This window comes from Hyperolius riggenbachi, chromosome 1 (genome assembly GCF_040937935.1).
Source record: "Hyperolius riggenbachi isolate aHypRig1 chromosome 1, aHypRig1.pri, whole genome shotgun sequence".
Lineage (NCBI taxonomy): Eukaryota > Metazoa > Chordata > Amphibia > Anura > Hyperoliidae > Hyperolius > Hyperolius riggenbachi.
In genome coordinates, this window is record NC_090646.1 from 387,427,443 (window position 1) to 387,440,212 (window position 12,770).

Here is a 12,770-nt window from a genome sequence, read left to right on the forward strand (position 1 = left end):
GCTAATTAGTGACTGTGGTGCAGTGGGCTGAGCACTAACTGACACTTACAAAGGGGCCTAGCTAACTGGCCTAACTGCTAACACTAGTGATACTAAAAAAGTGACAGTTTTCACTGATCACTGTTTTTAGATCACTAGGATAGTGACGGGGGTGGTGGCGAGTGGGGAATCAGAGGCAATCAGAAACAATCGCAGGCCAATCACAGGGCACTCAATTCACAGGACAATCAAAGCCAATCACAGGGCAATCAAAGCCAATCACGGGACAATCAAAGCCAATTACGGGACAATCAAAGCCAATCACGGGACAATCAAAGCCAATCACGGGACAATCAAAGCCGATCACAGGACAATCACAGGCCAATCACAGGGCAGGCAAAGCCAATCACGGGACAATCAAAGCCAATCACGGGACAATCAAAGCCAATCACGGGACAATCAAATAGAATGTCAGCACAATCAAATAGAATGTCAGCACAATCAAATTGAATGTCAGCACAATCAAATACAATGCACTGGGAAGGTGATGGGGGGGGGGGGGGGTCTGAGGGCGATCTGAGGGTGTGGGGGGTTGATTAGGTGCCCGCACGGGGCAGACTGGGTCCTGATCTGGTGGGTGGCAGACACGGTGTGACATAGGAGATCAGTGAGGGATTACAGGAGATCAGTGAGGGATTACAGGAGATCAGTGAGGGATTACAGGGGAGAATAGATGTAAACAATGCACTGGGGAGGTTGTCAGGAGGGGGGGGGGAGTTTGAGGGCAATCTGAGGGTCTGGGTGGGTGATCAGGTGCTCCCAAGGAACAGTTTAGGGTCTGCTCTGATGGGTGGTGGTGACAAGAGGTGATAGGCAGGTGATAGACAGGTGATCAGTGGGTAAGGCAGCTGTATACAAATGTATACAGTATACAGGGGGGTGGTCTGGGGGGGATCTGAGGGTAGGGGGGGTGATCACGGGACCCTAGGGGGCAGTTAGGGACCTAACCTAGGGGATAGCGTCGCTAGATAGTGACAGGAAGTGATTGATGGGTTTTGAGGTGGGTGCTTGGGTGCAAACAGTGGTGTGCTGGGGTGGTCAGGGGGAGGGGGGGTTCTGAGGGCTGGGGTGGGCGATCAGGTGGTCTGTGTGGGTCAAAGTGTGTGTTTCTTTACTTATCTGCGGGCTGCCTGTCCTCTCTGATGGTCGCACGACGAGTGACCATCAGCGGAGGAGGCAGCCAGTATAATACACTTTGTTACAATAACAAAGTGTATTACACTCTCTGATTGGCCGGATCGCGCAGTTCGAAACCCGCCGGCGCTGCTTATTGGCCGGCGGGTTTCCGAGCAGGGTGGGCGGAGCCTATTACTGGTGGCAGATCGCGTCATTAATGACACGATCGCCGCACAGCCACCTCTGATGCCGCCCCCGCCGATGGGCGTATTGCGGTCGTTTAGGACCAGTCTTCGCCGCCGCCCATCGGCTGGGGCCGGTCCTCAAGTGGTTAAAGGTTCCTCTTTTATATCAAGGTGACCCCCAATAAGCACTGCATTAGCCCTTGCATATAAGGGTTTTCAAACCTAGTTACAATCTTTTTTTTTTTTATTTTAGACCTAGTTTCCATTTACCATATTTTTCGTAATATAAGACGCAAGGTTTTGCCCCCAAAAATTGGAATATAAGGCGCAGGGACTTTTTCCCCATAAGACAGGGAGTCCCCCGCTGATACGGACAGCCAACCCGCTGCAATGTTGGGGACTCCCTGTATTGTCCCCGTGTCCCCCTCTATTTTGAATCCTGTGGAAAGTAGTAAGAAACTTTTAGGGCTCAGACACACTGTAAGTGCTTTTTTGAGCGCTTTCAGGTCATCAGCACTTTGGGAGCAATTTTTTTTTTAATTTTTAAAAGCGCTCACATTCACTTGCATTAAAATGGTGGTAAAATTGTATAAAAATCAACGCGATTGCGTAAAATTTTACACGTTTGCAATATTGTATTAAAATTGTGGTAAAAATCACAGAGATTGCACAAGTGAATAGGAACGATTTTTTTTCTTTTTTAAAGCGCATAGAAAGTGCTGATGACCCGTAGAGCACTCAGAAAAGTAATTATAGTGTGTCTGAGACCTTAGTGTGTTTTTCACTGTCTGTCTCCTTTGGAAAGATTTTTCCTTCACTCCGGTTTCCTGGAGCCTCTGTGAAGCTTTATGATTACAATATGTGAGGATCCGCTCGGCTGCCTGCGCAGGCAGGCAGCTTTTTGACCACTGTTCAGGTCTGCATTCTGCAGGTCTCTGGAAGAGAGACCTTTTGTCAGTTTTGCAGCTTGCTGCTGCTGAGGAATTTGCATACGTTGGTCATGCAAATGTCCTAGCCACATCCTCTGGAGGTTTGTACTATAAATACCATGTGATATCACAGACCTGGGCTGGTCATAAGGGTTTGTCCTGTGAAACACTCCTGGAGTGTCAGCCTTGCTTATCGTTTGAAGATTAGCCTGGAGTAATTCCTGGGACTGCACTAGGCAGGTCCCCTAGTGCAGTTAGGATTGCATATCTGTTTTGTTTGTCTGTTGTGATTGTCCTGTCCCAGCGGTGGTAGACAGGAAGTCGTTCTGATCTTTGTTCTTGGAGTATAGCTGGAGCAGCGGTTGCTACCAGCTATCTCATCTGATCTGTCTTGCCTGGATCGCACTCGCCTTGCACTAGTGCTGTGGATCCGTCTGATCTCCATCTCTCTTTCTATACTTGGATCGCACTTGCTCTGGCGGAAAGAGCAGTGGATCCAGCTCGCTCTGTTTCTATACTTGGATCGCACTTGCTCTGGCAGAAAGAGCAGTGGATCGTATCTCTCACTTATTCCTGTTTTCGTGTATCTGTCTTGTCTGCTACGAACGCTTGCTGGAGGCTCAGTGAGGTAACCGTTAAGCAAGCGCTCGCGTCCTCTGTTTCATGTTTGTCTGTCGGTGGTTAGTTAGGCGTGCTTGTCTCTGTTGTGCTTATCACGCGGAGACCGTGCAGAAAACGCGTTCGCTGTTGCGAATGAGTGCGGTGTTCGCGTTTAGTTAGCGTTTATTTTCCTTATCTTCTCATTGTATGATTTGCTGTGCCTTTGCTACTCTCGTGCTCTGCCTTGCTGTAGCCTTGTGTCACCTCTGGCAATCACCTCTCTCGCGATTGCGTTCCTACTTCATATCTGCTGTTGTGTGTGCACCGTCGCGGGTTGGCGACTAGATTGGGGCACATACATACATTCTATCCCTGTGCTCATTCTCTTTCGCAATCGCTTCTCTTGCGATTGCGTTCTCACTTGGTTTCCTCTGTGTGTCCGCCGTCGCAGGTTGGCGGCTAGATTGGTGGACATACATACATTCCTCATCTGTGCTTATTCGGTCTTGTGTCGCTGTTAGCAACCGCGATTGCCTTCTCACTTTATCTTCCTGGTTGTGTGTTCATCGTCGCAGGGTGGCGACTAGATTGGTGGACACACATACCCTCTGTCGCTTTGATCTCTCTCTTTCAGGGCTATCTTGCCCTGCGTTTCTTCCCTTCGTGCAATTCCTGTCTGGCGTCTGTGGCAGGGCAGAGGAGTTGTTCCTCTGCACTCCACAGCTCCACCTGCCGACAGGAATTTCCCTCTACAGGTGCATTGCACCTTTTGCTGGGTTCCCGCAAATTATACGCTTGTGGAGGATTTCCGCCGTGTCAGCGCACGCCTTGTGCGCTGATCACTGAGAGAATTCCACAATCTTTACACAATATGAAAACTGATAGTGCCAAAGACAGGAAATGAGGGGCAATCCAAAAATTGCTTGGGGATTCTAACTCCTCCCTACCATAAAAAATTATTTCGTCGTTCTTGGGAGGCTTCCCACTTTCCATCTACACTTTCTCTCAGATGACGGGCATAGGAAAGCAATTAAAAATAAAAAAAAGATTCTACTCCTTCTCCAAACCATTCTAAAATTAAAGTATATTCCTGTAATTTTCTTTAGGCAATAGTAATTGGTCAGTTTCACATATACCTAACCTATAGAGCCGGACTGAATAAATGTTCTGGATTATCAACAAGACAATATAATGTCCCATGCTTTTCTCCCTGTACACAAGCAAATCATTGAATCCAGTCAGACTTGCCTGCTTGAATTCAGTAGCCAGTCAAAATCAATTTAGACCTAATTCTGCAATTACTGTCCTTAAAGGGAACCTGAGATGGGGCCACAGCTTTAAAACATGCACACCTGGGGCTTCCTACAGCCCTTTCCAGCATGGTCCCTCCCACACCATGCTCTTCTGGCTCCCTGTTCATCCGCAAATTGGCCCCGGAGAGTCCTCTGGTCCGAGGCCAACTGCACATATGCAGCCCGATGGCATTAACATTTCCGGGGGTGCTCTGGGCCTGTGCTGTACAACTGTGCAGGTGCAGAAAGTTCCCAGTGACAGGAGCGAGACGGGGAAGTGCACCTGACCCACTGCGCCTGCAACGACTGGAGGAATTTACGGGCCAAGTTGTGAACCAACATGGAGCCAGAAGAGGATGGTGTGGGAGAGATCAGGCTGGAGGAAGCCCCAGGTATGTATGTTTTTATACAGTGGCAAATCTCGGGTACACTTTAGCCTATGGTCATATTTCTTTACCAAGTGTTATTCATTGGCATAAATTGTTCAGAATAAAAATTGTGTGATAATTGCATTTAAACAAAGAAACTGCCACTTTTTCTTTGTCAGAAATTTAGCAAAATCTGTCTAAGAATAAATTGTTTGGGCAACTCCCAGTTGTGTTTAGATATTTGGCGTACCTATGAAGTAGCCGCCGGGAGACTTGGGTGCAGGATACAGCTGGTATGGCTGATCATGCTGCTGCACAAATCCTAGCGACGTTTATTACTATTCCCCCTCCAGGTCGACGTGGATGGCAGGGATTGATGTAAGAACTGGAGGACAAATTACAGTATTTTAAAAGTAGCTTCGGCTCCGTCTTCTGACGGCGCTGAAGTTACTGAGCGCCGTTATAGCTGTAATTCCTATTACGCTCTGTGGTGGTGCCAGCTGCGCCCAAATCTCCTGCACTGTTTTTACAGCACTTGAATATTTGTTCTTCTCTAGTTGTTGGTGTTGTAAAGGTCAGGCACATCAGTGGTAAACCTCCAAGTCCGATAATGTAAATGCTATTTTGCCAAATTACTTGTAAAAAAAATACAATCAGGCGGTGCAATTCAAGCCTGTGATAATGGGGATCTGACAAAACACAGATAAACAAGAATGTGTTAAAAGCAGCATTGCTTAGCAAAGCCCAGGTAGTCATTAAAGCTTATTTATTTTGAAAAGAAATGTCAACTTCATTGTTCTTGTGCTGCTGGCTTAGGGTCATGCTAATAAATTGTTGGTTCCTTGACCGCAGACATATTTGTGGCAACATTTTTAAAATATCACAGACCTCCTGTGGCATTTAAGTGTGTGACATTTCCCACTGCAGATTGTGTGATATTTCTTACACTGGGAGTCATTGCAGAACCTTACTCCTGCACGTTTAGTTAAGGATAAATACTTTACATTTCAGTCATGAATGGGAATGACATTCTACAAAATGGTAGACTGCCTGCCATACTTTGATGTCAGGGAGATCTCATTCATTTACCTGCTTGATTTGAAACCGTTGTGTACCTGGCTTGCCACCTTGTACCACGAGATATATTTAGTTAGGTTTCTGCAAAAATGTGAACAAATATTAATGTTGCCACTGCTAGCTTTTAAGTGCTGGATGCAGTTCAAAGCTATGTAGGTGTCTATCACTTTCTGTTCTCTATTCTCAACATGTCTCAGTCAAGTGAAGATGGTCCAGGTTAAGTTAAAGTGTACCGGAAGTGGGAGTTATATGGAGGCTGCCATATTTTTTCCTTTTAAGCAATACCAGTTACCTGGCTGTCCTGCTGATCCTCTGCCTCTAATACTTTCAGCTGTAGACCCTGAACAAGCATGCAGCAGATCAGGTGTTTCTGATATTGTTTATTAGCTTCAGGCTTGTTTCTGGTGTACTACAGACACTACTGCAGCCAAATAGATTAGCAGTGCTGCCAGGAAACTGGTATTGTTTAAAAGGAAACAAATAGGGCAACCTCCATATCGCTCTCGCCCGGGTTCACTTTAAGTTTTGAGGAGGCCATACATGATTATTTACAAGGATTTCATCTCTCAGAAATGTATTAGACTTATGGCACTCCTGATTCATATTTGATTGAAGCATCGATTGAGCACTGATCAGGTTATTTGAGAGATCAAATCCATAGTAAGGATGTTGTTGCAACCTATGGCCACATAGCTTTGTAATGCATTAAAGGGACACTACAGCGAAAAACTGTACAATTTAAAATGTGTGCAAACATATACAAATAAGGAGTACATTTTTCCAGAGTAAAATGAGCCTTAAATTACTTTTCTCCCATGTTGCTGTCACTTACAGTAGGTTGTAGAAATCTGACAGAAGTGACCGGTTTTGGACTAGTCCACCTTTTTATAGGGGATTCTCAGGGATATATTTATTTTCAAAAGCACTTAGTGAATGGCAGTTGCTCTGTCCAACTGATAAAAAACTGTGTAGCAAGCAGGGAAGCTGGCCAGCATCCTTGTTTTATTCTTTATAAAGATATTCCCTAAAAAGGAATTAAAGCCTTGCTGAAAATCCCCTATGAAGAGATGGACTAGTCCAAAACCTGTCACTTCTGTCAGATTTCTACTGCCTACTGTACGTGACAGCAACATAGGAGAAAAGTAATTTATGGCTCATTTTACTCTGGAAAAACATACTTCTTATTTGTATATGTTTGCACATATTTTAAATTTTACAATTTTTCGCTGTAGTGCCCCTTTAAGTATAAAGCAAGACATGAAGTGTTACTGATTTTAGATGAGGTTTTTGCTGAAGTCTGTTTTAATGTCTACTGGTGCTACCAGACAAACCTTTTACATAAGGGAGATATTGGTTTACCTATTTTACTACACAGCCAGCTTAATCCTAGGATCACACTGACTGTTTATGGACCATTTTCATCAATGGACAAATTGACATATCAAGGGATCTTATGTTAACTATAGGATCCGTTCTCTCTTCTCTGTCGTGTACGTGTCTGTTGTGTTGAATGGTGCACAACTTTTTTGGGCAGTGCAGGGAACATGGTCCTAGGTAGCATGTTGTCTTTGACATGTGCTAACAGCGGACACTACAAAATGATGTACAGACATCTTACACTGGATCAGCTGTGACCGTCCACATCAGGAGCCTGGTCTAATGTGAACCTAGCCTGAGGCAGACATTGTAGGGGAAATAAAGCCAACCTCATCCTTGTTTATTTGCCTATGAACTTTAGTGTTGTGCGTTGTTGCTCTGATTGTTAGTTTCCTGTTTGTTTGTTTTCACATCTCAGCCTGTCGTGTTTAATTTCATATGAGTCAAATGAGACATATTCATGTACAGTCTGCAGCAATCCAAAATAACCAATCGGATATCAAAATTAAAAGATTGTCTTTGCATCATGTGTTCATCAACTGTAACTCCAAATCAGTGTGTTTTTAGAAATTCTCCACAGCCTGTTATAAGTAAGCAAAATTATACTGGAAGAATCAAAGAATAGCTGAGAGAATATGCCTATTTAGTACAAACCAGAGTTCTCTCTTAAAGAGAATCTGTATTGTTAAAATCGCACAAAAGTAAACATACCAGTGCGTTAGGGGACATCTCCTATTACCCTCTGTCACTATTTTGCCGCTCCCCGCCGCATTAAAAGTGGTTAAAAACAGTTTTAAAAAGTTTGTTTATAAACAAACAAAATGGCCACCAAAACAGGAAGTAGGTTGATGTACAGTATGTCCACACATAGAAAATACATTCATACACAAGCAGGCTGTATACACCCTTCCTTTTGAATCTCAAGAGATCATTGTGTGTTTCTTTCCCCCTGCATCTCTCATGCACTGAAGTTTCAGGCTGCTCTTTTCTTCCTGCAAACAGCTTTGCCCTTGTCTGAATTTCCTCAGTATGTGAAAGCCCAGCCAGCTCAGAGGATGATTTATCCAGCTTGTAAAAGATGAGAGAAGAGAGAAGCTGCCCTAATCTAAATAATACACAGGCAGTGTGCATAGAGGGGCCTGGAAGGGGGAGTTCATAGCAGAACCACAACACTGAAGAACTTGGCAGCCTTCCAGACACAGGCCGACAAGTCTGACAGGGGAAAGATACATTGATTTATTACAGAGACTGTGATAGCAGAAAGTGCTGCAGTAAGCAAGAACACATTAGAATAGCTTTTTGAACTTGTAGGATGATAAAAAACAGGATGCAATTTTTGTTACGGAGTCTCTTTAAGTACAAGAGTTTAAAAAGTTATATGACTAGTAATGATTTACTACATTTTAGTTCAGCAGAGCCTACATGTCTCCCTTTACTATCTGCAAAATGCTGTGCTCTCATCTCTTGTACTATATATGTGATGTCCATATTGAATGCCATCTAAGATCACCCTTGTATGACTTTGTTTTCTAGGCTTCGGGAACAAGTTCAGCTTGAACCTAGCCCAGCAATATCGGACCCCTCTGACATTCCAAAATAAACACGAGCAGCCAAATTAAAAGCAGGGTTAATAATCTTCCTGTTTCTATATACATATATATTTTTGCTCTGTCTTTCATGAGTTGCTGCAAGCAGCATTGTTGCTATACCTTTGTGTTAGGTGTGCAGCCTGTACAAAAAAAAAAAAAAAAAAAAGGCCAAGCTATTTTACACTAAGGGGGAATCAAAACTATCTATTTTTTTTCCTTAAGTCAGGTTTGATGCTTTAACACACAAGAAGCAGATTTTACACTCCTTTGCGCTTCTTTGTTACATGTACAAAATAATGGGAGGAATTTCTTATTTTGGTTTACAAATATGCTAACAGTCTCACAGACAAAAAAAAGGGAACAAATGTACATATATATTTTTTCCAATTTGTTCTTAAACCCCCACTGACCTCTGACACTACAATATTACCCCCTAATTTGCACTAGTTTTAAATGTAATGTCAGCAATCATGGTACTGGTTTAACATAAGATGGAGGTTTACAAAGCTGGATAGTAGTATGTTTTATATACGGAAGTGATTTCCATTTTCTCCAGCTTTTGCCTGCTGTTTTATCTCAGTACTTCCTGCTCTTCTAATGACTGTAAATTTTAGCATTTTTGTTTAGTACTAATATTTGCAGCAGAGCTCAGGTTAACTCTTCTGGCTTGTTACCTCACCAGACAACTGGCTTGCTGGTGAGTGTCTATGCAGATTACACTTACGCCATCACAAGGGATGTAAAACAGCTGACTATTCATGTTGTCTTGCAAAGAAATTCATCAGTGGGACTTCAGGCAGCTTCATAGTCTTTTGTCAACCATGAAGTACTAGCTTTGGACCGACACTCATCTACAGGGCTTGTTTAGCAATACTATTTGAGGGAAAACCTCTGTGTAAGGCTAAAGTTTAATATGAAACTACTGTACATTGCCAACTTTTTTTCTTTGTTGGTCAGTGGCCTGTTTTTATACAGGTGGGAAAAAAAAAGCTTTAGATAAAAGCCGCCTTTAATTACATCTGTATTTGTGATATTTGAGAAGTCTGTAAGTCTTATTTTTGCAGAATGTTTGTAGTTTCCTGAAATGAATAACGTTTTAATATGCTGATGACCTGTATGTAACCATGTTACTTTCTCTGAAAAGTGAGATCTAATTCCGGGTCTTTGTGACTGTAAGGAGGCTCCCCCATATTAATGACTCTTCAACATCGGCAAAACCTTTTATTTGGCAAGATATCGTTTGCAACTTTACTTTGTTTACATTCTCTTGTTTTTAAAGATTTTTGTAGAAAAAAATGAAAATAATAAAAATAAAGAAAAATCTCATGCTTCTTCTTTATTTAATGGATATACTGATTGTAACTGTTTTATAGTTTCATATTATTTATAAAGTGCCAACATCTTACACAGCGCTGCACAATAGATAAATAGGGTTAACATACAAGGTAAGACATACAAGGAGCTCACAACAAAACAACATCATGCCAATATCTTTGATAACAGTAGTTTAGTGTTTTTGGTGAAAATAGAAAAATAATCTGTTCTAGTCCACAAGAAGGATTACACAGTGGAAACACTAGGGGGAGGGCCCTGCCAGAGGCTTCCAATCTAAACTCCACAATGACAGATTTGGACTATGTATGAAAAAGGTGGCTAGCCTATGTATAGTATGTACAGTTGATATACAATGATTAAAGTCATTGTATTCTGAACTGAGGAAAAGTAGAAGAAATTCTACAATTTACAATTCGCCTCTTTTGATGAAAATATAATTATTTTATTTCCAAAGGTTACAACAGCACTATTGCTAATAGCAGGTTTCATTCCAACTTGTCTTCAGATATACCGTATTTTTCAGACTATAAGACGCTCCGGACTATAAGACGCACCTAGGTTTAGGGGGCAAAAACCAGGGGAAAAAAAGAATACTGAGCCTAGGTGCGTCCATAGTCCAGGAGTGGTAGAACAAGGTATCCAATATACTGTAAAGTATATGATACTCCTAGAACCATAGGAGGAGCAATCTGGATGGATGGTAGTAAGTAAATGGTGGATAGTTGAAGGTCCCTGGTGCTGCTTTGTGTGTGCCACTATAAGTGGTAAAATTCTATTAACACAGGGTGGGGGAGGGGATGAAACAAAATGGGAGAAAGCACACTCTCAAAGCAATGCTGGCAAGCTTCTCCTGGAGTAATCTCACCTCAGGGTGTTGCTGACTTGCCCTTATCAGTCAGTGGAAGTGCTTTGTCCCTCTCCAGCCAGGGACATAGGCTATGGGTATTTTCCTAGTCCTGCAGGTATCCTGGGGATCTGCAAAGATGCTCAGCAGGTGTCCCCCTGCCAGATCAGTGTCTCTGACACAGGCTCACTTTTCCCAGAGGCAGTGTTGCTGCATGTGGGGCTTCTCTCCGATGGTTGTAAAGCGGAGCTGCGTTGTGACCACCCACATAGGTGGTTAGGTGTCTAGACGGGGCTCACGCTCAGTGACTCTTCATCCCTGCCACAACTGCTTCCTCCATCAACCGATCAGCACGATCCAATCTGGGGGCTTCCATTCTTTGTTCTGTAGTGTGATGTCCGCGGTGGTAATGCAGCAGCAGCGCGATGCTAAGTGTTTTTGATTCACACCCACTTAAAGAATACCGGTACTTGACCTGGCTGTAATCCTAGTGTCCGCGGTGGGGAGGCAGCTGAATCGCGCTGATCCACGTGTTTTCTAAGCGGCATAGCAGCAGCCGCTATGATGATCTGAAATGCTGCTCCTGGCTGGAATCTTCTAGTCTGATCAGCGCGACCCCGCAGAGAAGGACTGTACATCTTCAGCCGCTATAGCGGCAGAGTCCTCATAGGCTTCCATACTGTATTGTTTACTGGCGCTCTTTCATGACCCAGCGCACGTGCGCTGGGTCATGTGATGACACCAGTAAACAATACAGTACGGAAGCCTATGAGGACTCTGCCGCTATAGCGGCTGAAGATGTACAGTCCTTCTCTGCGGGGTCGCGCTGATCAGACTAGAAGATTCCAGCCAGGAGCAGCATTTCAGATCATCATAGCGGCTGCTGCTATGCCGCTTAGAAAACACGTGGATCAGCGCGATTCAGCTGCCTCCCCACCGCGGACGCCAGGATTACAGCCAGGTCAAGTACCGGTATTCTTTAAGTGGGTGTGAATCAAAAACACTTAGCATCGCGCTGCTGCTGCATTACCACCGCGGACATCACACTACAGAACAAAGAATGGAAGCCCCCAGATTGGTAAAACTGCCACATTCAGACTATAAGACGCAGTGACTTTTCCCCCCCACTTTTGGGGGAGAAAAAGTGCGTCTTATAGTCCGAAAAATACGGTAACTGCTACTACATGTTTTAATTTCATTTATATCCTAAAAACCAACCTTCTCTTATTCCATTCCACAATGTATGTAGTGGGGGGAAATATGATTGAGGCGCAGTTCCCCAACTCTATCCTCAAGGCCCACCAACAGTGCATGTTTTGCAGAAACCCACAAACATTCACAGGTGGGGTCATCAGTGTCCTAGCAGAGCTGATTAAGTACCTTTGTGGATTTCCACAAAACATGTACTGTTGGTGGGCCTTGAGAACAAGTTCCTAAATGATTACTAGCTGATACAAAAGACATATCCTACCTCACTTTAAAACTTTTAATGTGGGTAAACTTTTAATGTGGGTACCAAGGAGAGAAGAGTTGTTAAATACCCTGTAAGAAAAACGTAATATATCTCCATAACAAGCCTGCAGCTCCGGGAGGGTGACCTCATACCATTTGCCCCTCAGTGCATACAGCCCTGCGGTCAACAAGCCTGCATCCCTGGGAGGGGTAACATCATTTATTTTGCCTCTCAGTGCATGCAGACCTGCGGTCAACATCATACCGTGTGCCCCTTAGTGCATGCAGCACTGTGTTAAACAAGCCTGCAGCCCTGGGAGGGTGAAATCCTACCTTGTGCCCATCAGTTCATGCAGGCCTGCGGTCCACAAGCCTGCAGACCTGGGAAGATGTTATCATACAGTGTGCTCCTCAATGCACGCAGCCCTGCAGTCAACATGCATGCAGCTCTGGGAGGGGTGACGTAGATCACAAATTGTGGCAACCTGCAAAACTAGACTCAAGGTTGTATTTAAATCATTTAAAATATACCCCTAAGCATGGCCTTCTCCCCTGCAGCCATACCAA

At 43.9% G+C, this 12,770-nt stretch overlaps 1 protein-coding gene across 1 annotated transcript in view; it reads left to right on the plus strand.

Annotated features, from left to right (window-relative positions):
• SLC44A1 (solute carrier family 44 member 1) overlaps nt 1-9,893 on the plus strand; it is a 188,756-nt gene extending 178,863 nt beyond the window's left edge. The window contains exon 16 of the mRNA XM_068234429.1: nt 8,517-9,893. Coding sequence (XP_068090530.1) covers nt 8,517-8,540 — 24 coding nt within the window. The 3' untranslated portion in view covers nt 8,541-9,893. The remainder of the gene's footprint in view (nt 1-8,516) is intronic.
• The last annotated feature ends 2,877 nt before the right edge of the window (nt 9,894-12,770 follow it).